Source organism: Lepidochelys olivacea (assembly GCF_965140295.1).
Source record: "Lepidochelys olivacea isolate rLepOli2 genome assembly, chromosome: 3".
NCBI classification, from domain to species: Eukaryota; Metazoa; Chordata; order Testudines; family Cheloniidae; genus Lepidochelys; species Lepidochelys olivacea.
In genome coordinates, this window is record NC_140413.1 from 97,163,728 (window position 1) to 97,190,282 (window position 26,555).

The 26,555-nt window shown below is 42.8% G+C and overlaps 1 protein-coding gene across 3 annotated transcripts in view; it reads left to right on the forward strand.

Moving 5' to 3' along the window:
* Nucleotides 1–335: 335 nt before the first annotated feature.
* TRMT11 (tRNA methyltransferase 11 homolog) overlaps nt 336–26,555 on the forward strand; it is a gene marked incomplete at its 5' end in the record, with an annotated part of 62,518 nt that continues 36,298 nt past the window's right edge. The window contains 8 exons of one of the 3 annotated variants that reach the window (XM_084623682.1): nt 336–446; nt 5,366–5,431; nt 8,841–8,914; nt 11,309–11,390; nt 11,483–11,575; nt 12,787–12,921; nt 21,536–21,692; nt 26,321–26,401. In XM_084623682.1, the coding sequence (XP_084479808.1) occupies nt 336–446; nt 5,366–5,431; nt 8,841–8,914; nt 11,309–11,390; nt 11,483–11,575; nt 12,787–12,921; nt 21,536–21,692; nt 26,321–26,401 (799 nt within the window). Of the gene's footprint in view, nt 447–5,365; nt 5,432–8,840; nt 8,915–11,308; nt 11,391–11,482; nt 11,576–12,786; nt 12,922–17,188; nt 21,282–21,535; nt 21,693–26,320; nt 26,402–26,555 lie in introns of those variants that run through there. The other 2 variants (XM_084623683.1, XM_084623684.1) reach the window with 2 other exon arrangements.

Sequence of the window (26,555 nt, forward strand, 5' to 3'; positions counted from 1 at the left end):
CAGCAGCCTCAGCTGACGGGTGGCTCCCGGGTTAATAGCTGCCCCCGCCCCCGCGGCCCCCTTGGCCCCCCCGTTGGCTTAAAGGAGCCGCGTCACGGGCCGGGGCTCGGGCTCCCCCGCTTCCCGTCAGATTTCCGTTGTGGCGCTGCCGGCTCTTCCCCTGCGCCCGCTGTACGGACGCCGGCCGGCCGGCGGCCGCAGACGAGAGCCCGTAACAGACCCCAGCGGGGAGCCCCGCTCGCCCTGCCCGGCCCCGCCCCGAGGCGCGGCGGCCTGCCCGAGCCCCGCCCACCCGAGCCCCCCCCGGGCCCCGCCCCCTCCCCCAGCGGCGGCGCATGCGCCCTTGGGCGAAGCAGTTGATGGGCTCCGGCGGGGCCATGGCGCGCGGGTTGCTGCCGCGCTACCTGCTGCTGCTGGCGCAGGAGAACCTGGAGTTCCGGCTGCCGGTGAGAGCCGGGGCGCAGGGGGCGGGGCAGCCCCTGCTGGGCACGTGCCCCCTGCGGGGCAGGAGTTGGGGGGGGTAGCTCGGCCCTGCAGCGCCATCGGTGTGTGCGAGCGGAGGGGGGCGTGCAAACCTCAGCCCACCCCCAGCCCGCTCCCTCTCTTGCCAGCGGCCCCTGCCCCGCTCGTGGGGCAGGCTCCTTCCTCCCTGTCGCGGGAGGGAGGTTTTGCTGTGACTCTCTTTGGGGACTGTGTCGTCCCTCCCAGCCGGGCATCGAGCTGGCTTGCGTGTGCCCCATGTAGGGTGACCAGACGTCCCGATTTTATAGGGACAGTCCCGATTTGGGGGGGGGGTCTTTTTCTTATACAGGCTCCTATTACCCCCTCACCCCCGTCCCAATCTTTCACACCTGCTCTCTGGTCACCCGAGCCCCATTGGCTGAGATGGGCCCACAAGCGTGCTTGTTTTTTCTGTATGTGGGTTAGCGGAGGGAATCGCCCCAGCTCTGCCCTGCAGTCATTAAATGTGAACCCTGCAGCAGGGAATGGGGTAGATCCAGCAATGGCTATTAGTCAAGATAGTCTGGGACATAACATCCCCATGCTCTGAGCGTCCCTAAGCCTCTGACTGCCAGATGCTGGGACAGGATGACAGGGGATGGATACTGGGCTAGATGGACCATTGGTCTGACCCAGCATGACTGTTCTTACGTTCTAACAAACATGGAGTATTTACAGAATTACAGATGTACCATTTCTGTTGGGGTCTTGTCTCCAGAGACATAACTGGTTGCAAAAGCTGAGTAAATATAGTAAATTGGATTGAATTATCCTGCTGAATAGTTTTATCAGGTGTTTGCTTGGTGGGTTTTAGTTATCTGGTGCCTTCTTTCAGGCATAGAAGGTCAGCAGAGTTTCTTGTAAATTTTTTGTGGCTAATCTACAACTCTCTAAAGTGGAATTTGAGGCCCAAGTTTGTATAATTTAGTATATACTCAATTTCTGTGTCTCTATAGTAAAACTTTAGTTTGTTTTGAGTCTTCTTCAGAAATTATGAGTTTTGTTTTCACATGCTGGTCAGCAAATATCCTATGCATTGCAATATGTTTCTGTCTGGTGTATGTTTCTTTAGGGACCATTTTGCATAGTTGATAGTATGACATCCAGATAGCTTTTTTAAAAATTACTACTTAGTTGTTTAATGGAAGTCCTGTGTTTCAGGATTATTTCATTAGAGTTGGTAGGTCATTGATATAGCTATTGAAAACGTCTGAGTTAAGGTTACATCCCTTATTTATTCCCCTTGCTGGAATGAAGAGTTCAGTTTGTATATTCATTTTTCCCAGGCATTTGGTGGGCCTGAAATATGGATAGCTTTTTATACGCATTTACACTTCAGTCCAGGCTGCCCAGTTGAGTCAAAAGTTCTTTCTTGCTTTTTTACATGTTTGTTAACAAGTGTCCATAGGGTAGAGTTCTGGTTAGATCGGGGTGGGCAAACTTTTTGGCCTGAGGGCCATATCGGAGTGGGGAAATTGCATGCAGGGCCATGAATGTCAGGCTGGGGCAGAGGGTTGGGGTGTGGGAGGGAGTGCGGGGTGTGTGAGGGGGTGCAGTGTGCAGGAAGGGGATCAGGGAGGGGGGTTGGGGTACAGGAGGGGCGCACAGTGCGGGAGGGAGCTCAGGGCAGTGGCGCATGGAGAGGTGCGGGGGGCTCAGGGCAGGGGGTTGGGGTGCAGGAGGGTTGTGAGGTGTAGCAGGTGGCTTGGCAGGGGTTTGGGGTGCAGGAGGGAGTGCGGAGTGTGGCATGGGGTTGGGGTGCAGGGTGCAGCAGGGGGCTCAGGGTACGGGATTGGGGTGCAGGAGGTGTTTGGGGTGCAGGCTCCGGCCCAGCGTCGCTTACCTGGAGTGGCTCCGGGGTGCGCAGCAGAGCCTGGCCAGTGAGATCTTTGGGGGAGGTACCCTCAGGTAAAGGCAGCGCAGAGAGCTCTACCCACCCTCCCTCCCCCAGGAGCCGCAGAGACGTGGTGCCGGCCGCTACCCGGAGAGCCACAAGGGTGGTAATCCCGCAGGCTGGGTCCAAAGCCCTGAGGGGCCAGATCTGGCCCACAGGCCATAGTTTTCCCACCCCTGGGTTAGATCATTTCTTAGAATCCATGAGGAATCTCGTTTAATTATGGGTTGTATTGTTTTTTGTCAATGTCTGTATTTTTATTAAAGATGCTAAAGGACAGTTTGGTAATGTTGTTATTGCCATTGCAAATATCTCTGTAGTTGATAAAGTTTGAAGGCATCTCCACTTGTGCATGTTGGGTTAACTAGTGTACCTGGCTATGTCTCAAGGAGGTGTTCAAATTGGAAGCTTAAAACAAATAATTTAAGAAGGTTTTTCCTGGCTATTTTTGCTACAGTGTTGCAATTTTTTGTCTGTGTTAGCAGGTTTGAGTTTCTGAGGTTTTGCTTTAGTTCCTGTGTTGTTTTAATGGAGGACTGTAGCTCGATCTCCTTTTTTCCTCATGTAAAGCCATGTGTCCTTGCTACAGTCTTGGGCTGAGAGACTGTGTGAGAGAGGGTGGGGGAGCTCAGTGAATGGTAGATTTGAATTCTGTGTTGGTGGTGGTATTATTGACAGGCAAAGGGATAAGATTTATATAGTCAAATTTTAGGCACACTAACTAGGCAAAGCAACAAAAACAGAGCAAACCCACTGTCTCATAGGGTGTATCTCCACAGGAATAAAAAATCTGTTGCTGGCCTGAGTCAGCTGACTCAGGCTTGTGGGGCTCAGATTCTGGGGCTAAAAAATCACTGTGTAGAAATTCAGACTCTGGCTGGAGGGTGGAAGGTCCCAGAGCTTGGGCTCCAGCCTGAGCATGGACATCTACAGAGCGATTTCTAGCCCCACAAGCCCAAGTCAGCTGACACAGGCCAGTTGCGGGTCTTTTAGCCCTGTGTAGACACACCCATAGATGCATATAAAAAGAGTGAGGAGCAAAAAAAACATACATGAATGTATTTTTTAGCTCTACTGAATATATCTTCATTGGCTGTTTCAGGGCACAGTGTGTCTTGTCTTGTCTTCTCTTCAAACTTCTGTACCAGGTAGGATTTTCAGAGGTGGTTAAGGCCGCTTTGAAGTTTGGAATTATGTTTGGAAAGCAGCTAGCACGCTGTGGATGCTATTGGAAACAAATACAGTAAAAGCTGTTATCCAGCACTTTTCCAACTGGAAAGCTCTAGAAACTGGCATTTCGGGAGGGGTTGTGGGGCGCAGGCTCTGGGAGGGAGTTTGGGTGTAGGAGGGGTCTCGGGGCAGGGGTTTGGGGCATGGGAAGGGTTTTGGAGTTCTAGATCAAGGCAGCGTTCACCTCGGGCAGCTCCCCGCAAGCGGCAACATGTCCCTGCTGCTCCTAGGTGGAGGAATGACCACGGAGGCTCCATGCGCTGCCCCCGCCCCACCCTGATCACTGGCTCTGCCTGTAGGCAGAGACAGCGCATAGAGCTGCTGGCCGCGCTTCTGCCTAGGAGCAGCAGGGACATGTCTGCTTGTGGGGAGCCACCCGAGGTGAGCACCACCCAGATCCGGCACCCCAAATGCCTGCCCCACGCCCCCTCCCATGCCCCAGCCCTGAGCCTCCTCCCGCACCCAAACTCCCTCCCTCTTAGTTAACTGGAATTTTTGACTTACTGGAACCCCCCCATTCCCCCAACATGCCAGATAACAAACCTTTTACTGTAACTCTAAACTCTCCTTTTTAACATTGTCAGGAAATGTCACCAACCCATATGTAGTATCTACTCATGCACCCATGGGGTCCCAGGACTACTGTGATCATACTGAAACAACTAATGCATTTTATTCACCTTGTGCAAGCTGGCGAGTAACTCGCTTTTGGAAAACTCTTAATATCTATAGAAAATAGAAGGGGAAAATGGTCATAATAGCAGTCCTGCTAAAATAGTGGATGACTAGCATTATCCAGTGATTTTTGGTAATACTGAATGACTTCTTCCTTTTTTCTCCCATCCCCATGTAATTCTCTCTCCATAATAAAATGTAGGCATATGTATTCATAAGGATAATTTTGTGAGGCTATAGGTGGTCATTTGTTAGAAAATGAATGAGAAGTTCATCCTTTCAGGATATTTATTGATATGGAGAGATTTCCAAGAGAAGTATCTTGAGAAACAACAGAGACATCAGAGAGTGAAAGCCTATTCTAGTTCATTATACTCTTGTTCCTTAGTACTTAATGGTTGTTCTGGGATCCATAATCTTCATGCTTCAGTTTACAGTCTCTTAAGTTCAGTTACTTTGAAAATGCATCCAATAGAGCATGTTATCAAGATCTCTGTAAGCAGAATGGATTCCTGACATTGTTTTCCTCAGGAGGGACTTTCCTCACTAATAATGCACTTGACTCTTTCTCTGACTAGACCCATTACCCAGAATTTAATTATAGTTATAGTGATTGTAAAACCTTGTTAAATATTAGCAATTTCAGAGAGGTAAGTATAAAAATGAAAAACACGGGAGCTTGATAAAACTATTAGGCTAATTTTAACCTAATCCCATTGTACATTGGATAACTAATCAATGGATTACTACTATGAGAGGGTACTTGTAGGATGTAGTGTCTTAAAAAAAATTGGCTCATTTTGCAAATGGAATATTTAAGTAAAATTTAATTAGTCATTCGCTACCACAGTGTCAGATTTTTCTCCACTCCTAAGATTTTTAATAGTTGGCACCTCCTAGAAATTGATATTGGACATAAGAACTATCATAACATTGTTGTTGAAGTCTCTTTGAAATTTTGTTTCTAGTATAAAGTTATTGTAGATGTAGTATGTGAAATTACGGTATGGGAACAATACTTCTGTTTTCTAAAAAATGTTTTGTCCTACAATGTTTTCACTGTAGGAGATAAAGTCCTTGCTCTCACTTTGTGGTGGACAATTCAGCAGTCAACAAGAAATTCATATAAATGTAAGTTGAGTCCAAATGTTTTACTTGCAAATTTATATATATGGGCTACTTGCGATAGATTGACTTGACTTATGTATTTTCTCTGTATTATCTTTATTCATTTTGAGTTGCTGATCAAATTTCAAAGATGCTTGGGAAAAGAGAGCATTTTCCAAAAACTGTCATTGGTGGAGTTTGTAGCGGCCTTACATTCAATGTCATAGCATTTCTGTGTGTGTTTTTGTGCATGTAACTCAAAAACTTTTGAAATCTGCATCTAGTCAATACCAAAATTTTAGGGAGCACTCTAAACATCAGTGGTCAGAACCCTATCGATTTTGGGGAGAATTTGGAAGACCAAAAGAGGGAAAATGGAGGGCATGTGGGGCTGCTGCTATATTTAGCACAGGTTTCAGAGTAGCAGCCGTGTTAGTCTGTATTTGCAAAAAGAAAAGGAGTACTTGTGCCACGAGTAAGGTGCCACAAGTACTCCATATTTAGCACAGTCACAGCTTCAAGTGTTCTGCAATTGTCTGTAGATCAGACAACTGGTTGATGGCAACCATCAACACTGTCCAGCATAACAGTACTCCTACTCATCCTCCCGATAGAGTTCTAAATGTTGACACCCTGAATGACTTATCTCCCAGACAAATAATGGTATCGGGGGAAGAATGGGGGACCCTGCTATAGGACGAGTGGGGGGCACACAGAGCTCCTGGCAGGAAAGAGGAGAATGGGAGACCCAGGAATAAGCGGAGGAGGACACAGAATCCCCAAGTAATGGAGATTGGGGGAACCTTGTATTGGGAAGAGGGCACACAGAACCCCTGCCATGGGGGTATAGAGGTTCACATACAATTTCTGGCATTGAATGGAGGATAATAGGAGATCCTGGTGGGGGAGGAGGGAAATGGGGGGTGACACACAGTCTGAAGTGACTCCCGACCATGAGTGCCAACCTCAGGGCAGACTTTCAAAAAGCAGGGCAGAAACCCCAAACTGATTGTACGTTCTGTAATTAGATTTCACCAGATCAGTAATAAATGTGAACTCCTGAAGCACTGTAACAGTCTTATGATGGAGTCACAGACATTCCCCTTGGGCATTCCAGTCTATCTTGCCACCCAGGCAAGCTGGACTATGTGATAGATCAGGGGTTGGTAACCTTTCAGAAGTGGTGTGCCGAGTCTTCATTTATTCACTTTAATTTATGATGTTAAAACATTACCATAGGTTGCTGACTCCTGTGATAGATGGTAACTTTACACCAAATATAACTAATATTCAGGTTACTTGCAGCCCCAAAGGACCAGTCACTTGCCCCAGGTCAATTGTACTAAATCGCAAATCAAAGTCTTCACGTGCCGGTAATACATTTTAATGTTTTTTAAAAGATCTCTCTCCCTATAAAAGTCTATATATTATGTAGCTAAACTATTGTTATATTGTAAAATAAACAAAGTTTTCAAAATGTTTAAGAAGCTTCATTTAAAATTAAATTAAAATGTTGATTTTATGCCGCCGGCCCGCTCAGCTCGCTGCTGGTCTGGGGTTCTGTTTACCTAGACCAGCAGCAGGCTGAGTGGGGCCTGGGGCCGGGACCCCGGCTGGCAGGGGGCCAGGAGCCAGAACCCCAGACTGGCAGCAGGCTGTGCGGGGCCAGTGGCCGGGACCCCAGACCGGCAGTGGGCTGAGCAGCTGAGCCCATTGCTGCTCAGGGGCTCCATCCACCGGCTCCTGCCAGCCGGGATCCCAGCTGCTGGACCCGCTCAGCCCGCTGCCGGTCTGGGGTCCTGGCCCTGTCCACATACGGTGGGTACCTACCTTCTCCCTGGTTCTGGCCCATTCTCTTCCTCTCTGCACTGAGCTGAGGGTGGGAGTGCACTGAGTACAGGGCTGGGGGTGAAGGAGCAGGCTGGGGGTTGGGGTGTAGGGTCTTGTCAGGGATTTTTATCTCCCAGAATCCAAGCTGATAATGGGATGAGTTCATGCACAGGCTTCCCCTTCCTGGAGGGAGTGAGGAATGCAATCAACAAGGTTTCTGTCCTTTGTTACACAATACCTCATTCACCTTCAGTGGGCCATCTTGTGTGCAGGGCAAGCCCTTCACTTTAATTTAATGCTTTTCCCCCCTGTTTGATGAGTTACACAATTACAGAGGTTTACAATGCAAAGACTCAATATAACTTTATATCATGGGCTACATATATAAGTAGGATTAATACATGCAGCATCCTACAAGCATTTCATAAATCTAAACACTAAACACATTCTTGTAACACTAATATTGATTTTAACTATGCTAACCCATTAGTAAGCCAAACTGGATTCCAGCTGTGCATATGTCTGTATTCAGTGAAGTCCTTGGCCTTGGCATGAGTTGGCGCTTGGTCTGCCAGCATCTCAGGGAGGGGGGTGCGCAAACCCCTGGCAGAGTGGAGTTGCAGGGCGTCCCTGGAATAGAGGGGGATGAGAGAGAGGGTAGCTCATAAGGAGCTTGTGGGGTGGAATGCAGGGATGGAAGGAGCCCCTGGTGGGTCCAGTGAGCTTGATATACACAAGCTATGAAGTGTTCAACTCCTTAGTTAGTTCTTTCTCACTTTCCAATATAAACCCTAATGCAGCATTATGTTGCTATAATGTCTGCTTTCTACCCCTTCATGTGATGTCTCAAGATAGAATTGTGGAAGGGTAGTTGCTATACATGCTACTGACTATAACCTTAAAAGAAATAGTGCCATCTACTGGAAGTCTGTTGCTTCTTTCTAAAGCAGTTGAGCCATGAGAATTGCTAGCCTTTGCAAAAAGAAAAGGAGGACTTGTGGTGCCTTAGAAACTAACAGATTTATTTGAGCATAAGCTTTTGTGAGCTGTAGCTGTAGCTCACGAAAGCTCATGCTTAAATAAATTGGTTAGTCTCTAAGGTGCCACAAGTCCTCCTTTTCTTTTAGCAAATACAGACTAACACGACCGCTACTCTGAAACCTGGCCTTTGCAGTAGCTGGAGTCCTGATTGGATTTGGGGTTTTGTCTCTAAAACTAATGTGTGAGTATCTAGAAAAGTGAAGGTATTAAATTTTAGTCTTAGCAGTTAATCAAAACGAAGCAAGCAAGGATAGGTAAATGTAAATACAACTGTCAGGTTATGCTTCTATGGGATTCTTTGGGGAAAGATGAAGAAACAAGTGGACAATCTACATGTGCTAAACAGAGCATGTGTGTGCATGCATTCCAGCTGCTCCTGTTTGACCTCAAACTGAATATTACATCCTCCTATTTATACAACAGTTAAATCAGAACCAGAAAAAAGGTGTTCTTGTACCTTTGATTGTGTATTGTAATTTTATGTAAGTAATCTTAATTGTATAGTGTCTTGTGATATCCTCTTCTTAGCACTGGGATTTCTCTTACTGTCTTTTTATTTCAGTCTCCATTTTGGATTCTCAATATTCCTTCAGAAGAGATGGCAAGGGGACTAATGAGAAGGACAGTATGTGCAAAGTAAGAGTTACAAATCATGTACAGCAGGGCAACGATTTTGTGGCAAATATTTTTACATGGAGTCTTTATTTTTTTTAATTTCACTGTTGAAACTTTGAAAATGTCTACACATTGTTGAAATGAAATACGATTGATTGAAAAGAATCCGTCTTTATTCTTTAGTTTCAAATCTCTTTAGCAGTCTTGTCCTGTGTTCTTCATGGCAGAGTACAGTACTTATTTCTTCATGTGAACAACCTTGTGGCAAAGTTGTTTGGACACCTTGTGTCATTTTAAGTTAGTGACTTTTTTAAAGGAGAAAGGGGAGAGATTTTTTTAATCCATTGGGATATATTTTTATTTTTACATCAGTTGTAAGTGATAGATAAGTGTTAAACACTGAATTTTAAAAAAAGGGGGTACAGAGTAGCTGCTTCCTGGCATCGCTTTTCCACTCCTGAATGCTGAGTCCTCAGCCTCTGGAGTTGCAGTAGAGAGCCTTCCAGCGGGTCCTAGGAAAGGGGAAATGTTCCAGAGAGCTAGTGCCTTCCTCCCTTAAGATGAGGTCTCCTTGTTTTGGCTCTGGTGGTGGAAGCAGAGGGGAGGATACAGCCCTATATGCTTTTCAAACTGCAGAAGGCTGTGTCCATTATATGGCACTTTGCAGACCAGACTCAACGGTCTGAGGGCTGAAAAGGAAGCCTTATGTCTTTTTGACTGTCGATTGCATCATATATTCAGTTTAATCTATGCTAGGCTTTGAGTGTGCTCATGCAAATGTGCCTTTATATGGTAAAATGTAGTTGTATTTTCTCTGGGGATAAATTGTGCTCTACTTCAAACAACAATGGGAAAGGAAACTAAAAGGTATGGCATTTTCAGCAAAATGTTTTTTGAAATTCACCTAAGTGGTAGTGATCTTTCATAAAGGTTGCCTTCAAAAAATATATTTCTAATATTCAAGAAAAAAAGAATAATTAAGGATATCCCTTAGAAAGAATGAACCTAATATAGCTGCACATTGTATTTTTTTCACCCATTGTGCCCACACATTAGTTTTATAATATAAGGTTGTTGATGATTTTTCAGGTTGCTAGCAATGAAGGTGTTTAAGTACTGCGCTCTGAAGCACTATTAAAAAAACCCAACACCAGCAACAACAAAAGAATGATGTGGTCTTTGCCAACAGATAGATAAATAGGTGAGATGCAGGTCTAACAACTTTTTTTAAATATCCCTCTAACATTAAATCAAAAGACAAAGATTAATATTCAGTTCTGCTTAATGCAGTTTAGACTGCCAGCATTTATGTAGCTCTTACTCTGAGTAATTTAAAATCTCCCAGTAGATAGAAACAGAGATGCTGTGAGAAGAAATAAGACTTCAAAAATGTCCTATTTTCCAGGGGAAATGCAGATTACAAATTTAGCTTTAAATAACACTTTCAGGAACTGAATACATTAATAAAATGATTTATTCTGAGTGGCTTTTGTTGTTACTTAATAAAATATAGCTCATTGGCACGTCCATTTGAGCTAACTGGAACCTTTCAGCATTTTGAAGATGTTAGACCCTCATCTTTGAAAATTAAAGTGCTGCATAGTGACTAATCCTTAGATATTTCATAAGAGTTTTTAACATATGGTGTACTGCAAGTACACCATAAGAACGTATAGCAATATATGATGCCATTAATGTTCCTGGTACTGAAAAAGGCCTTTTCTGACATGAAAAGGCCACTGGATTAGGATATTTGAATGGGAGAAAAGGCAAACTATGGTGTATTACTATAACTGTTCCAAAGGAAGAGTTTAGCGTAGGGTGTCAACTCTCATAGCTTCCAAGAGGGGTTTTGTTTTGTTTTTTCTTTCTCTTAAAACTGGCAGTATAGAAAGCAAAGGAAATCCATAAAAAGTTGGTGGTGGTAATGCTGGTGATGTGTCTCAAAATGGCATAAGAAAGAACATCTTAAAAATGAGACAGAACCTCTGATGGTAGCTAGTCCCATTATAGCTTGGGCATTACAGCACAGTATAATTCTCAGGTATAATGATATCTAAACACTTTGAAATAGGTAAAGAACAGAATTTCAGCCTGAATGCTCTTTCCTGAACATTTTAAACATGAGTGAGTTTTTGTTGGTGAATCATGCCTGGTAGCATGGTAGTAATTAATGCTAACATTGTTAAATGAAGGATGTTTTTTTAAGGGTCCCATAACATAGGGACTAAAATTTGCATCTCCAGCTGAGACCCAATTAACAAAACAAAACCCTATTCAAGGCAGCACATAAGCATGCGCTTAAGTGCTTTCCTGAATATGCTGTGAAAGAAGACTGAATATGAAATAGGATGCTTATTTTATAAGGCATCGTTTTCTTCACTGACAGCAATCTAATAATCATGGAATTTCCAGGTCTATATTTGAACTGTGGGGTCAGGGAAAATCTGCAGAAGAGCTGTTCACATCTCTGAAGGACTACCCAATGGAGAAAATGGTACGTTTCTAAAAATCTAGGCAATTAATTTCAGTCACACAGGATAGCGTTGCAATTTGTACTAACCAAAAGGTGTTTTTTCTTTATTTTAGGTTCCATATCTACAGTCAAACTCAACATACAAAATACATATTCATGCATTTAACAAAACACTGATACAAGAGGAAAAAATTAAAAGGATAGATGTAAGTGATTTAAAAAAAATCTTATTTTCAACTTCATGTATTCATAAGAATACTATAGTGTTAATACATTTACACTTGAGTTGGGATTTTCAAAAGGGTTTAAGGGAATTAGTCATCCTAATTTCATTTGAAATGGAATGGGAGCTGGGTGCCTAACTCAAAATCCATTGAAAATCCCACAGTTGGTACTTTTCCTAATAGATCTCACTCAAAACCTTTTTATGAGGAAAAACAAAGTATCAATGAACCTATTTTACAAATGGGGAAACTGAGGCACTGAGTTGTTAAGGCCAAAATGTTGAAAGTCGGATGGCTAAAGTTAGGCAATGGACTTCTGGACGCAGCACCTCTGAAAATCTGGCCACTTTCAGGTGCCTTTACTTTAGGCATTTGTGTTTGGAAAACTTTGACTTAAGTGGCTTGCCCAATGTGATGCATTGAGTTAGCTGCGGAGCTGGAAATAGTCTTCTGATTCCTGGTCCTGCGCCCAATCTGCTGGACCGTGCTGTCTCCTCATAACTAGAATAGTGTTTTAATCAAGAAGCATTGGTAAGTGAATGCTAATTTTTGTATATTCCCATGATCTTTTAGAGAAATAGTGACTACTGTACTTATGCAAAATATTTTGTAGTCTTTATAGCCACCTATTTTATATATCTTGCTGAAATTTTCACTGTGAATGTTGATTCTCATTTTTGTGGTGTTGGGTTCCAGTGAGGAAGTTTGAGCAAAATTCCTTCAGCTGTTTCTCACTTACAAGGGAGCTGGGGTGAATCTCCTCCTCCCTCCGCCCCAGTTATGGCTAGAATATTTTTTTAAGTGGCTACATGAAAAATGTCTGAATTTTGAAACTAGACACTTGGTGTAGCCATAGTCCTTACTGAGAGCAGGTACTTTTTGGCTTGACTTGAAAAAAGCTTTAATTTGAAAATTCCATATTTAGTATTCACAGTAGATCTCTTTTAGAAGTGAGCAATGTACATGTAATAATACACACAATGGCTCCTGACCTATCTTCAATCCAAAACCATTCAGTCTTTCTTTATACATCAGAAAGAAGCTAAAGAGTGAAATCTCAATCTTCTTTGTCCCCTTCCCACTTTTCTGGTAACTTTTAATGTCTAATTAACAGATGAGTTTTGTTTTTCTTGTCCTGACTATTTAAAAATTTGCCCCAGGAAGTCTAGAATTTGTTTTTCCTATTTATACAGGCTCTGGAATTTCTGCCATTTGAAGGAAAAGTGAATTTAAAAAACCCAGAACATATCTTCTGGATTCTGGAAGATTATGGAATGGACCCTAACAACATTCCAGAAGAACCTCTTGATTTGTATTTTGGTAGATGGGTGAGTGGTAAAACTATATCACATCTTAGTAATTTGCATAATCCAAAAAGACAGATTCTAGCATCATTACTTAAACTTTATTTTTTTAGAAATTAAATGTAAGAAAATTTAAAGCTTTAAAAAAAAAGTGATAAATTCTCTGCTTTTTAAAAATTTACTAGTTGTTTATGCCACCATATACAGTATAATGCAATGATAGTGCAGAATTCTGGGAATCCTTATTGTGAGTAAGAAAAGACAGGTTAATTCATCAGTCCAAACAAAAATGAAAAGATTAAGGTGTCTGTAAAAAGAGATTAGACATGAGGGACCCAATGAATTATTGTGCCACTGTACATCCCCTTTAAGGCAGCTCTGCCAGCACAGAGGAGCTGTAAACTTGTCCACTGGGGAGTTCTCCAACATAGGGACAAGTTTCTGCAAGGCACAATACTGGCTTAATAGTACTACACAGCCTCTTCACTACACCCAGAGTAAAGGTGTGTGGAGGGAGGTATGTGGCTGAAGCACCACTCTCTAGCTGTTCCAGGCTCTCTGAACAACATCCTGAAGCTATAGGCAGCTGGATCCAAATTAGGGCATCCCTGCGGCTGTTCTAACCTGCCGTAGGGACTTGAAGTGGCCCCAGATGGCACCTAAGTAGGTAAAGAAAGGTAGTTTTCCCATGGGTCCTATCCCTGCAACTTCACAAGCTAAATATGAGACAGCAGTGTAATGCTGTTGCAAAAAAGCGAACATCATTCTGGGATGTATTAGCAGGAGTGTTGTAAGCAAGACATGAAGTAATTCTTCCACTCTACTGTGCGCTGATTAGGCCTCAGCTGGAGTATTGTGTCCAGTTCTGGGTGCCACATTTCAGGAAAGATGTGGACAAATTGGAGAAAGTCCAGAGAAGAGCAACAAAAGTGATTAAAGGTCTAGAAAACGTGACCTAGGAGGGAAGATTGAAAAAAATGGGTTTGTTTAGTCTGGAAAAGAGAAAACTGAGAAGGGACCATAATAGTTTTCAAGTACATAAAAGGTTGGTACAAGGAGGCGGGAGAAAAATTGTTGTTCTTAACCTCTGAGGACAGGGCAAGAAGCAGTGGTCTTAATGTCCAACCTAAACCTCCCTTGTTGCACTTTAGGAAACCTTCCTAACTGTCAGGGTGGTTAAGCACTGGAATAAATTGCCTAGGGAGGTTGTAAAATCTCAATCATTGGAGATTTTTAAGAGCAGGTTAGACAAACACCTGTCAGAATGGTCTAGATCAGGGATCTCAAACTCAAATTACCAGGAGGGCTTCATGAAGACTAATACATTCGCCAAAGGGCTGCATCACTGACACTGCCCGCCCCCACTCCACCTCTTCCATGAGGCCTGCACCACCCCTGCCCTGCCCCCATTCCAACCCCTTCCCCAAAGTCCCCACCCCAGCTCCTCCCCGCCCCTGCCGTGCCTCTTCTCCGCCTCCTCCCCTGAGCACGCGGCTCCCTGCTCTTCCCCTCTGGAAACCGCTAAGTGCTGCCAAACAGCTGTTTGGCGGTGGGAAGCGCCTGGAGGTAAGTAGAGGAGCAGGGATGAGGCGCACTGTGGGAGGGGAACTTGGCAGCTGCAGGAAATAACTGGGGCAGGGGTGCGGGGGCGCAGGGAGCTTGGTGGGCCATAGCAAATAGCTTTGCGGGCCGCATGTTTGAAACCCTTGGTCTAGATAATATTTAGTCCTGCCATGAGTGCAGGCGACTGGACTAGATGACCTCTTGAGGTCCCTTCCAGTCCTATGATTCTATGAACTTGGGACCTCAGAAGTTATTGACTCAGTGTAAATCGGAAGTTGACGTTTATGGAGCAGAACGTTGGAAGTGCCGGACTTTGGCCCCATCTACACTATATAGGAAGTACGGCCATGTTTTTTAAACTGGCTGGGACATGTTCATCTGATCCATGTACAATAAACATGATTGATTTGTGTTCATACAGCAATGTCTTTCACAATATGGCCATGGTTCAGTCACATTGGCATGTCCATATTCTGCCTACCTAACTGTATTTGTATCAGTGCATCCTGGGAAAATCTGAACTAGTGTCTTGTACTGCTTCAGCAAGGATAGAGCATCCGGAGGTCATGTTCACAGGTAGGACCAGCAGTACCTGGGGAAATGCACTCTTGGATGTCCTAATGCAAAGAAAACTAGAAGGAAGGAAGACCAGCCAACTTGTTTACACAAACTTTGATATCTGGACAAGGTCCCTAACCAAGTAATAAGAGCTGGTTACAAGAAGACAATTGTGACCACCTGGGCTGCTAGCAAGAATGATACTTGGTTAGCTCTTAGTTACTAAGAGTATTGTCCACCTCTGTCACTAATGAAGAGAGGGCCTTGAGTTGCTGCAACACTGTGAAAGGCCTAAAGTCGTTGTCGCATCTGCACTGGCTTTTTAACAATATTTAAACATAGAAACCTGTTCATAGATTCATAGATATTTAGGTCAGAAGGGACCATTATGATCATCTAGTCTGACCTCCTGCACAACGCAGGCCACAGAATTTCACCCACCACTCCTACAAAAAAAACCTCACACCTATATCTGTGTTATTGAAGTCCTCAAATCGTAGTTTAAAGACTTCAAGGAGCAGAGAATCCTCCAGCAAGTGACCCGTGCCCCATGCTACAGAGGAAGGTGAAAAACCTCCAGGGCCTCTTCCAATCTGCCCTGGAGGAAAATTCCTTCCCGACCCCAAATATGGCGATCAGCTAAACCCTGAGCATATGGGCAAGATTCATCAGCCAGATACTACAGAAAATTCTTTCCTGGGTAACTCGGATCCCACCCCATCTAATATCCCATCACAGGCCATTGGGCCTATTTACCATGCATATTTAATTACCAAAACCATGTTATCCCATCATACCATCTCCTCCATAAACTTATCGAGTTTAATCTTAAAGTCAGATAGATCTTTTGCCCCCACTGCTTCCCTTGGAAGGCTATTCCAAAACTTCACTCCTCTGATGGTTAGAAACCTTTGTCTAATTTCTAGTCTAAATTTCCTGGTGGCCAGTTTATATCCATTTGTTCTTGTGTCCACATTGGTACTGAGCTTAAATAATTCCTCTCCCTCTCCAGTATTTATCCCTCTGATATATTTATAGAGAGCAATCATATCTCCCCTCAACCTTCTTTTAGTTAGGCTAAACAAGCCAAGCTCCTTGAGTCTCCTTTCATAAGACAAGTTTTCCATTCCTCAGATCATCCTAATAGCCCTTCTCTGTACCTGTTCCAGTTTGAATTCATTCTTCTTAAACATGGGAGACCAGAACTGCACACAGTATCCAGGTGAGGTCTCACCAGTGCCTTGTATAACGGTACTAAAACCTCCTTATCCCTACTGGAAATACCTCTCCTGATGCATCCCAAGACCGCATTAGCTTTTTTCACGGCCATATGACATTGTCGGCTCATAGTCATCCTATGATCAAGCAATACTCCAAGGTCCTTTTCCTCTTCCGTTACTTCTAATTGATGCGTCCCTAGCTTATAATTAAAATTCTTGTTATTAATCCCTAAATGCATGATCTTACACTTCTCACTATTAAATTTCATCCTATTACTATTACTCCAGTTTACAAGGTCATCCAGATCCTCCTGTAGGATATCCCTGTCCTTCTCTAAATTGGCAATACCTCCCAGCTTTGTGTCATCCGCAGACTTTATTAGCACACTCCCACTTTTTGTGCCGAGGTCAGTAATAAAAAGATTAAATAAGATTGGTCCCAAAACCGATCCTTGAGGAACTCCACTGGTAACCTCCCTCCAGCCTGACAGTTTACCTTTCAATAGGACCCGTTGTAGTCTCCCCTTTAACCAATTCCTTATCCACCATTCAATTTTCCTATTGATCCCCATCTTTTCCAATTTAATAATTCCCCATGTGGCACGGCATCAAATGCCTTACTAAAATCTAGGTAAATTAGATCCCCTGCGTTTCCTTTGTCTAAAAAAATCTGTTACTTTCTCAAAGAAGGAGATCAGGTTGGTTTGGCACGATCTACCTTTTGTAAAACCATGTTGTATTTTGTCCCGTTTACCATTAACTTCAATGTCCTTAACTACCTTCTCCTTCAAAATTTTTTCCAAGACCTTGCATACTACAGAGGTCAAACTAACAGGCCTATAATTACCCGGATCAGTTTTTTTCCCTTTCTTAAAAATAGGAACTATGTTAGCAATTCTCCAATCATATGGTACAACCCCTGAGTTTACAGATTCATTAACAATTCTTGCTAATGGGCTTGCAATTTCATATGCCAATTCCTTTAATATTCTTGGATGAAGATTATCTGGGCCCCCCGATTTAGTCCCATTAAGCTGTTTAAGTTTTGCTTCTACCTCAAATATGGTAATGTCTACCTCCATATCCTCATTCCCATTTGTCATGCTACCATTGTCCCTAAGATCCTCTTTAGTCTTATTAAAGACTGAGGCAAAGTATTTGTTTAGATATTGGGCCATGCCTAGATTATCCTTGACCTCCACTCCATCCTCAGTGTTTAGCGGTCCCACTTCTTCTTTCTTTGCTTTCTTCTTATTTATATGACTGTAGAACCGTTTTAATTCCCTTTGCAAGGTCCAACTCTACTTGACTTTTAGCCTGTCTCACTTTATCCCTACATGTTCTGACCTCGATAAGGCAGCTTTCCTTGCTGATCCCTCCTTTCTTCCACTCCCTGTATGCTTTCTGCTTTTTCTTAATCACCTCTCTGAGATGCTTGCTCATCCAGCAGTCTACAACTCCTGCCTATGAATTTTTTCCCCTTTCTTGGGATGCAGGCTTCTGATAGCTTCTGCAGCTTTGATTTAAAATAATCCCAGGTCTCCTCTACCTTTAGATCCATAAATTCTTCAGTCCAATCCACTTCCCTAACTAATTTCCTTAATTTTTGAAAGTCAGCCCTTTTGAAATCAAAAACCCTAGTTGCAGATTTATTTTTGTTAATCCTTCCGTTCAGTTTGAACTGAATTAGCTCATGATCACTTGAGCCAAGACTATCCCCTACAACCATTTCTTCTATGAGGTCCTCACTACTCACCAAAACCAAATCTAAAATGGCATCCCCTCTAGTCGGTTCAGCAACTACTTGCTGAAGGAATCCATCAGCTATCGCACCTAGGAAAATCTGAGCCTTATTATTATTACTAGCACTCGTCCTCCAGTCTATATCTGGGAAGTTAGTCTCCCATGATCACACAGTTTCCATTAGTATTTACTTTATTAAAAACATTAAAAAGGGCTCTATCCATATCCAAATTAGATCCCGGCGGTCTATAGCACACCTCAGGGGAGGCCCTAATAGTTTCCTTCCCCAATGTAATTTTTGCCAGACAGACTCAGTCATATCCATTTCATCACTTATTTCTTTACATTCTACCTCATCATTGATATACAATGCTACTCCACCACCTTTTCCTTTATTTCGGTCTTTCCTAAACAGCACATACCCTTCAATACCTGTAGCCCAGTCATGACTACTACTCCATAATGTTTCTGTTATCCCTATAATATCTGGTTTCACTTCCTGCACCAGTAGCTCTAGTTCCTCCATTTTGTTACCTAAGCTCCTTGCATTAGTGTAGAAACATCTTAATTTTTGCTGTTTGGCCTCGCTCACATTCTGTACCCTATTAGGCACGGTCATTCTACAGCCATTATAACCTATTAGACTAGTATCTACACTGCCCTTCCTCCTCCCCACGGCTGTATCCTTTCTTACTTCGTTTTCTTTCCTCTCAATGCTAAAATCTGTCGTGGAGATTACCTGGACATCTCCCAACCATCTCCCCCAAATTCCTAGTTTAAAGCTCTCTTAATCAGTTGTGCCAGCCTCCATCCTAGAAGTCTCTTTCCTTCCCTACTCAGATGAAGTCCATCCTGAGACAACTGTCCTCTGTCCATGAATGCCTCCCAGTGGCCATACACCCCAAAGCCCTCCTTATAGCACTACTGCCTAAGCCATTTGTTGATAGTCATAATCTTGTCACACCTTTGTTGCCCTTCTCTAGGAACAGGCAGAATCCCACTAAAGATCACCTGAGCCTCGATTTCCTTAAGCATCTTCCCCAGCCTAGCATAGTCTCCCTTAATACTTTCCAGCGAGAATCTAGCCGTATCATTTGTTCCCACATGAAGGATAATTAGGGGATTCTTTCCTGCTCCCTTTAGAATCCTTTTCAACCTCAGGTCTACATCCTGTATCTTAGCACCTGGAAGACAGCACACCCTCCTATTCTCTGGATCAGCTCTGGTTACAGGCCTATCTATTCTTCTCAGTAAAGAGTCCCCAGTCACATAGACCTGCCTTTTCCAAGTGACGGTGCTATTCTCCAGTCTATCCCTTGTTCCCTCTGGCTGCAAATTCTTTCCATTCCTATTCTCCCTTGTAATCCTCTTCAACCCATCCTATATCCTCCTGGGGCTCATATTTGGTGTAATCTCCATTAACTCTTCTCCTTTTCCTATAGGACTAGCCGCTCTTCTCTTCTTCCTTGCCCTTCCACCTTCAGTGACTACCTGCTGAGCCCCTTCTTCATTTTCCAACTCTGTAGACCTATTCTTGAGCTCTGTTTCTCCTTCACTAGCCCGTCTTTTCCTCTGCCTGTTTCTTTTAGTCACATGCTTCCACTGACCACTTTCCTCACCCAGTCTCCCCTCAGAATTCCCCAGTCCTGCTTCCATCTGCAAGTCTGAGCTTTTCCCTTCAGATACCTCATGTCTTTGCTCCATAATCTGCTCAAACCCCTTCCTAAACTCAACCAGCCTTTCCACCTGCATCTCCAAACCTTGGATCTTTTCCTCCATCAGCTCTATCAGATGGCATTTCATACAGACAAAACTCTTACCAGGTGCCCCCTCCAGGATCATGTACATACCACAGCTTCCACATCCAGTCATCTTCATTGTGTCTTCCACAACATGGGTCACTCCCACTGCTGCCTCTGTGTCTGTCATAGCCTTCCCACCTAAATCCTGTTAATCTGGGAAAAACAAACCACACCCAAAACACCACCCCCCACAGAAAAAACAAACAAACAAAAAGAAAACCAAGCTCTGCAAGACAAACTCCCCTTTCAAACTCCCACTCAAAGTCCCCTGTTTACAGCTCTGTTTGCTAGCTCCTGTGCCGCTGCAGCTGTCTGTTTTTGATTCTACTATGGTTTGGCCAGCTAGTTGGTATTGGATTAAACTATGCTGGCACATGATGGCAGACGAGTGTTCTAACGTGGTTTGACCCTGCCTACGTTGGTTCTGTTCAAACTGTGTTAGAAACATGATGGTTGAAATTCTCATTAAAAATGTTTGCTATTTTTTCAACAGGTTCTGGTTTGAAGAGTGTTGCTTTTAACAGTACTTAAACATAGCTTATAAACCTAGCTGGAAAACCAGTGTAGCTAGGACCTTAATGTAGAACTTAAGTGGTTTGTGTAGCCATGCGTTTACATAAATACATTAATATATTTGAATTTTTAAGTTTAACTTTAATTCTGAATTTTCTGGGCTTAACAGGGAGGCCCAACCCCAGCCCGGAGCCCCCTCCCGCACACCCAGCGCAGAGCCTGTACCTCCTCCCAACCCCCTGCCTCAGCCCAGAGCCCCCTCCCGTACTCCAAACCCCTCGGCTCTATCCCCAAGCCTGTAGCCCTCTTCTGCAACTCAAACCCCTCATCTCTGTCCACAACCCCAGCCGGAGCACTCACCCCCTCTCGCATCCCAACCCCCTGAGCCAGCCCAGTGAAAATGAGTGAGCGACTGGCAGGGAGGAGGTGTGATGGAGTCAGGAGGGGTGGGGCATTGGTGTTTGGTTTTGTGCAAGTACAAAGTTGAAAACCCTACTTACTAAGGGGGCCCATCTGAACAGAGATTCCCCTGTAAAAAGTAACAGGAAATGGAAGGGGGTTGGTGAGAGAATTTCAGGGACTGCCAGAGAAAGCAAGCCTGCCAGTGGCTTTCGGAGATACCTGAGGCCAGAGATTAAGGCCACTAAGGTAATTGCTTAATGTTTTTGTATTTTTATTTTTGGTTTGTTGTTTTGGGGGGTGGTGCGGGAAACCAGAAGTGCCTGCAGGACTGATCTGGTTTGACTTTCTTTTTCCCTGAAAAGAAAGGAGGAAGATTGAAGGTGGAGGCCTGCAGAGTGAACTCAGGCCACAAGGGGGTGCCCCAAAGGCAGCTGACACCATAACAGTATGCATTCGATGAAGTGGGCTGTAGCTCACGAAAGCTCATGCTCAAATAAATTGGTTAGTCTCTGAGGTGCCACAAGTACTCCTTTTCTTTCTGCGGATACAGACTAACACGGCTGCTACTGTGAAACCTATAACGGTTGGTAATTGCAACATCCCTGTAATTGATTGATAGCCTCAAGCCTAAAGTCTGGGAATTTTACTAATAGGCCAATTCTTTTATAGAGAAATCTCATTTCTATATTTTCCGTGGATTCAATCCAAGTGGCATACTACTCAATGAAGAGTGCCTGATATTCTGTTTGTGAAGTAGTATAATTAAGGCTGTTTATTAGTCTACTTACCTATTATATCCAGGGCCATCGCATTGACTTTTTCTAAATGTTTCTACAGATAGCGGATGGGCAAAGGGAGCTTATTGAGTCATACAGTGTAAAAAGGAGGCATTTTATTGGGAACACAAGCATGGATGCCTGCTTGTCTTTCATCATGGCAAACCATGGGAGAGTAAAAGCAAATGATGTCGTGTTTGATCCATTTGTTGGAACAGGTATTTCTTTTTCTACTGCTGAAAAAAATTAGAAAATTGGGTATTGCTTTCTTTATATATATTATGTGTGTGAAAAGTAAGTTCTTTAGGGGAGGGACTGTCTTTCTGTTTGTTTGTACAGTGCCTAGCACAGTGAAGTCCTGGTTCATGACTGAGGCTCCCGGTCCTGGTTCTTGCCTGGGTGCTGCCACAGTACAAATAAGAATAATTACAAAATCAACTGCTTGGTTATTTCCCAAAGTGCTATAGGGGAAGTGGTTACAACTTCAGATGGACTGGGTAGATTTGCTGAAAATGTAGAACAAAGTACCTTCTCAAGTCTTTTTTTACCTTGAGTAACATTTTTGAAAGTGCCTAAGTCCCATTTTCAGAAGTTATTTAACTGCTTAGGAGCCAAAGTCACTCTGACTTTCAGTAGAACTTAGGTTCCCAAATGATGTGAAATTTTGAAGTTAGATTCCTATGTCACTGTAGGAACTTTTAAGAATGTTGCCCCTTGTAACATTTTTGTAGGGGAGTTGTTAGGAAGGTATTGAAGGGCAGAGAGCATCCCCGACTGAACACATTAGCATGGCAATTGTTGGACCATATTCTTCAGGGGTGGAAATAATGAGCTCTTCCTTGTGTCCTAGGGAAATGTGGTGACAAATTTGTGCATTTCTTTCTCTGGATGAGTGTTTTTTTTTTTCCCGTCTGTCTGTTTGTTTTTTTCCTGATAAGTCAGTAGGGGGAGCTTTTATTCCATTTATTGGATCACTTATGAGGCATTCAAGTACCTTTTCCTGCGCCTTGTTTGAATTTGAAATGGAAAAGCCTATGTTTCAGGATGTGCCATTTAAGTAGATTATGTCAAGATAATTTCATCAATTTCTTCAAAAGCTATAGATGGAGTGTAGTGGATGTGACTTAGTGAAATCCAGGTAAACTTTGATCAGGTATCCAGAAGGAAGTAGGGGAACAAGAAATGTTCTAAAGGTATCTGTGCTAATGTAGAGGGGAAGGGAGGGGAGAGGAGGGGAAGAGAGTGTTTAGTTGGTAGGAAGGGTCCAGAGAATGAATGGCAGCAAGTCCTCATTGAGAAGTTAGGAATGGGGAGGAGCAGGTCCCACAGTTCTGGGACTGATTCTCTTTTTATTATTTGTAAATGTGACTTGGAAAATATCCTGCTTTGATGGTATCAGTGTTTTTCAGATGATACAAAGCGTTTATCAATTCCACATTTTATATATAATATCGTTCATGTGCAAACTGAAATTTTCAGTCCACACTATAATCTTTTCAGAAACTTCTTCTCTTTTTCTTGTGTTTTTTGTTTGTTTTTCCCCCTTCACAGATTGGCAGTGCTTTTTGGAAGGTCAAGAAAATTCATTTTGGCTTGTGTTCTGCTTCTCTTGTCAGATTCATTTAATTACAATATTTGTGTTTTAAATAAAAACTAAAGTTACAAAGCAACTTTGTCATGGAATTCATTCTCTTAGGAAATCAAACTTGGAGAGAGATGTAGGCAAGGGGGGTAAGGTTAGAACGGGAACAATTCATTGTAATGGTGGAAATACAGAAATTGAAGGCAGTGTTGTATGTTCTTTATTATCATCAATATTTTAAAGTGTGACTATTTGATATAGGTGGGAGGTAAAACCAGAGACTTACTGAGTGGTCAGTTCATATTTCCTAACTCTTCCTTTTCTGCAATCAAGAAATAATTTATTAGATGAGCAAAGTACTCTTTCTTGCTCTCTTTATAGGACTGGGTGGTATATCATACTTGGGGACAGGGCTAGCTAAATTTGTCTTGACTCTCTGGAGGCACTGCCCATCTGTTCTGAGGGATTACAGTCAAGAAGGGAAACGGGTGACTCCTTTCGGGTGAGTAACCTTGTTTTTCCCGGATCCAATTAACAAAGAAAAGTGGAGGACAATTATTTTTTTCCTCTTCATTTTTACTTAATTTGAATTCATTAATTTATAAGTGTAAGAGGTTTTTTTTTTTAAATGCTCTGAAATGGCATATTTAGCATGCATATTTAATAAGTGTTAAGAATACACAGATGGTGATGGGTAGCATTTGATAGCCTCAAGCCTAAAGTCTCGCTTTACTAATCTAAACTCCTCTTCTGAGTATGGCTAAAGTAAAAATCTGTATTCTAAGCACAAAGGGTCAGATTGTGAACCCCTTACTCACGCTGGTGAGCTGTTGACTCTTATGGAACTGTTCCATTCACTAAAATGGGATGATCTGTATGCATAACCACTCATCACTGAGGTCGCAGGTTTAGAGTCTGGTCTATAGTTGCAGTGTAAGGCCTTTTGCTATTATGTTAGGCTTACTGTCGTGGACATCTCCTTAGTAATAATTTAACCCAGTAATGCAGTTTCTCTTTGGAAGTACATTACTGCCATCCTTCTCTTTATTTTGAAAGCTGTTCAGGGCAGAGAGGAAACACTTGAATCCCTTTTATGTACCATTCAGATGTAGCATGATTTCAAGGGTAAATCATACATAAAGCTTTTTACTAAGCTAACAGATCACAACAGTAAGGGGAAACAAATACTTAATTTACTTCTTAGTTTTTGTTGTGTGTTTATAGGACACCATTGACATAGTAAAACAAGAAATATTATATACCCAAGAAAAATGCTAACTGTACACAGTCCTATCCATTGCAATAACTGAGGAAGTAAACTGTCTTCGTTCTGGCCATACTTACATAACTTGAAAGGGACATTGTCAATTTAAAATCTAACTATAAAAATGAGTTAGAAATTATTTCAAGTACTGCATCTGACACTGTCAATTGTTGTGCTTTTTACAATTACATTTTCCTAATATTTTAGTTTCTCTCCCCTGTTGCTGTGTGAAGCATTCCCACAAACAGACACTGAATTTACACAAACTGCTGTGAAATGGACAAAGTAAACAAGGAGAAAACTTAGAACCATATTTTCCCCACTCTAATATTTTACTTTAATTAACCTTTTAGGGATAAGTTGTAACGATAGAAAGTTTAAAAGAAACTATCAGACAGAAGTGATTTTTAAACTGATGTTCATTTAATCATCTTATGGTAACCGGAGGGGAGTGTAAGTGCTGAACAAACCAGCTCTTCCTGATGTGGCTCCTATCCTCTGCGTGTTTATAGAGGTGATGAACAGTAGAACTCTTCTTCCTTTTAGAAACTGTTCTTCCACATCTTCAGATGTATCATCAGTACCTCTTGAGCTGTAGAGGAACACTGCTACCCTTGACTGTCTCTTATCTCCCTCTCAGTTTAAACCCTCCATTGAATCTCAGATGTTTATCCTGCTGGGTTAGAGAATCATAGAAATGTAGCACTGGAAGGGACTTTGAGAAGTCATCAAGTCCAGCCTCCAGCACTGTGGCAGGACCAAGCAAATGTAGACCATCCCTGATAGATGTTTATCCAACCTGTTTCTTAAAACCTCCAGTGGAGTGGGGAGATTCCACAACCTCCCTTAGAAGCCTTAAATTCCAGGAAATTCCACAACCCTTAGAAGCCTTAATTTTTTTCCCCAATATCCAATTTAAATCTCCCTTGCTGCAGATTATGTCCATTATTTCTTGTCCTACCTTCAGTAGACATGAGGCACAATTGATCACAGTCCTCTTTAGAACAGCCCTTTGCATATTGGAAGACTGTTCTCAGGTCCCACCCCCCATAGTTTTCTTTTTGCAAGACTAAACATGCACAGCATTTTTAACGTTTCCTTATAAGTCAGGTTTTCTACACCCGTTATCATTTTTGTTGCTCTCCTCTGGACTCCCTCAAATTTGTCCACATCTTTCTTAAAGTGTGGTGCCCAGACTCAGTACTCCAGTTGAGGCCTCACCAGTGTCAAGCAGAGTGGGACAAGTACCTCCCATGTCTTCAATGACACTCCTGTTAATAAACTCCAGAATGATATTGGCCTTTTTCACAGTTGCATCGCATTGTTGACTCCTATTCAGTTTGTGATCCATTATAACCCCCAGATCCTTTTCAGCAGCACCACCACCAAGCCAGTTAGTCCCCATTTTGTAATTGTGCATTTGATTCTTTCCTTCTTATGTGAAGTACTTTGCACTTGTCTATTGCATTTAATCTTGTTGATTTCAGACCACTTCTCCAATTTGTCAAGGTCATTTGGATTTCTAATCCTGTCCTCGAAAATGCTTGCAACCCCTCTCATCTTGGTGTCATCTGCAAGTTTTATAAGCATATCCTCCATTCCATTATCCAAGTCATTATCTTGGCTACTGCACAGTATCATCTTGTGAGAGTGGCCCCCATCTGATGGTTTTCATTCCATCACATTTTAAGGCAATGCACTTTAGTACATGGGAGTGGATGCCTGCCTTGCAGAAATGGGCGCCCTTGTGTGCAGACCGTACGACCAAACTCCAAAGTTAAACTAAGGTACAGTGAAGAGAATAAAAGGGAAAATAGTGTTGGCATACAAGGGACCTCACAGTAATATTATTTCTAACTATAACTAGAAAGGGGCAACTGCCATTTGATTGTAACCCAGAGTGGTACATGTGTTTTCACATTCTCATGTTCCTCAGTAGAGACTCTCAGGTAGCAATATCCATGACAGCAGACGATCCACTTTTATTTTTCCTTTTGCAGGCGGCCTTCTTATATCCTCTGCACGTTTTGGAGCATACGTGTGTGGTACTGATATAGATTATAACACTGTCCATGGATTAGGTACGTTGTATATTTTCTTTCTGAACAAGTTAATTCTAACTCTTCAGTATTTAAGTATCTTTTATAGCAGGTACTAGTAGATCCGGGAATGAAAGGAGCATTCCTCTTCACAGGGTTTGTTTTGTGAAACGTCTGTGATATACTAACACATTTA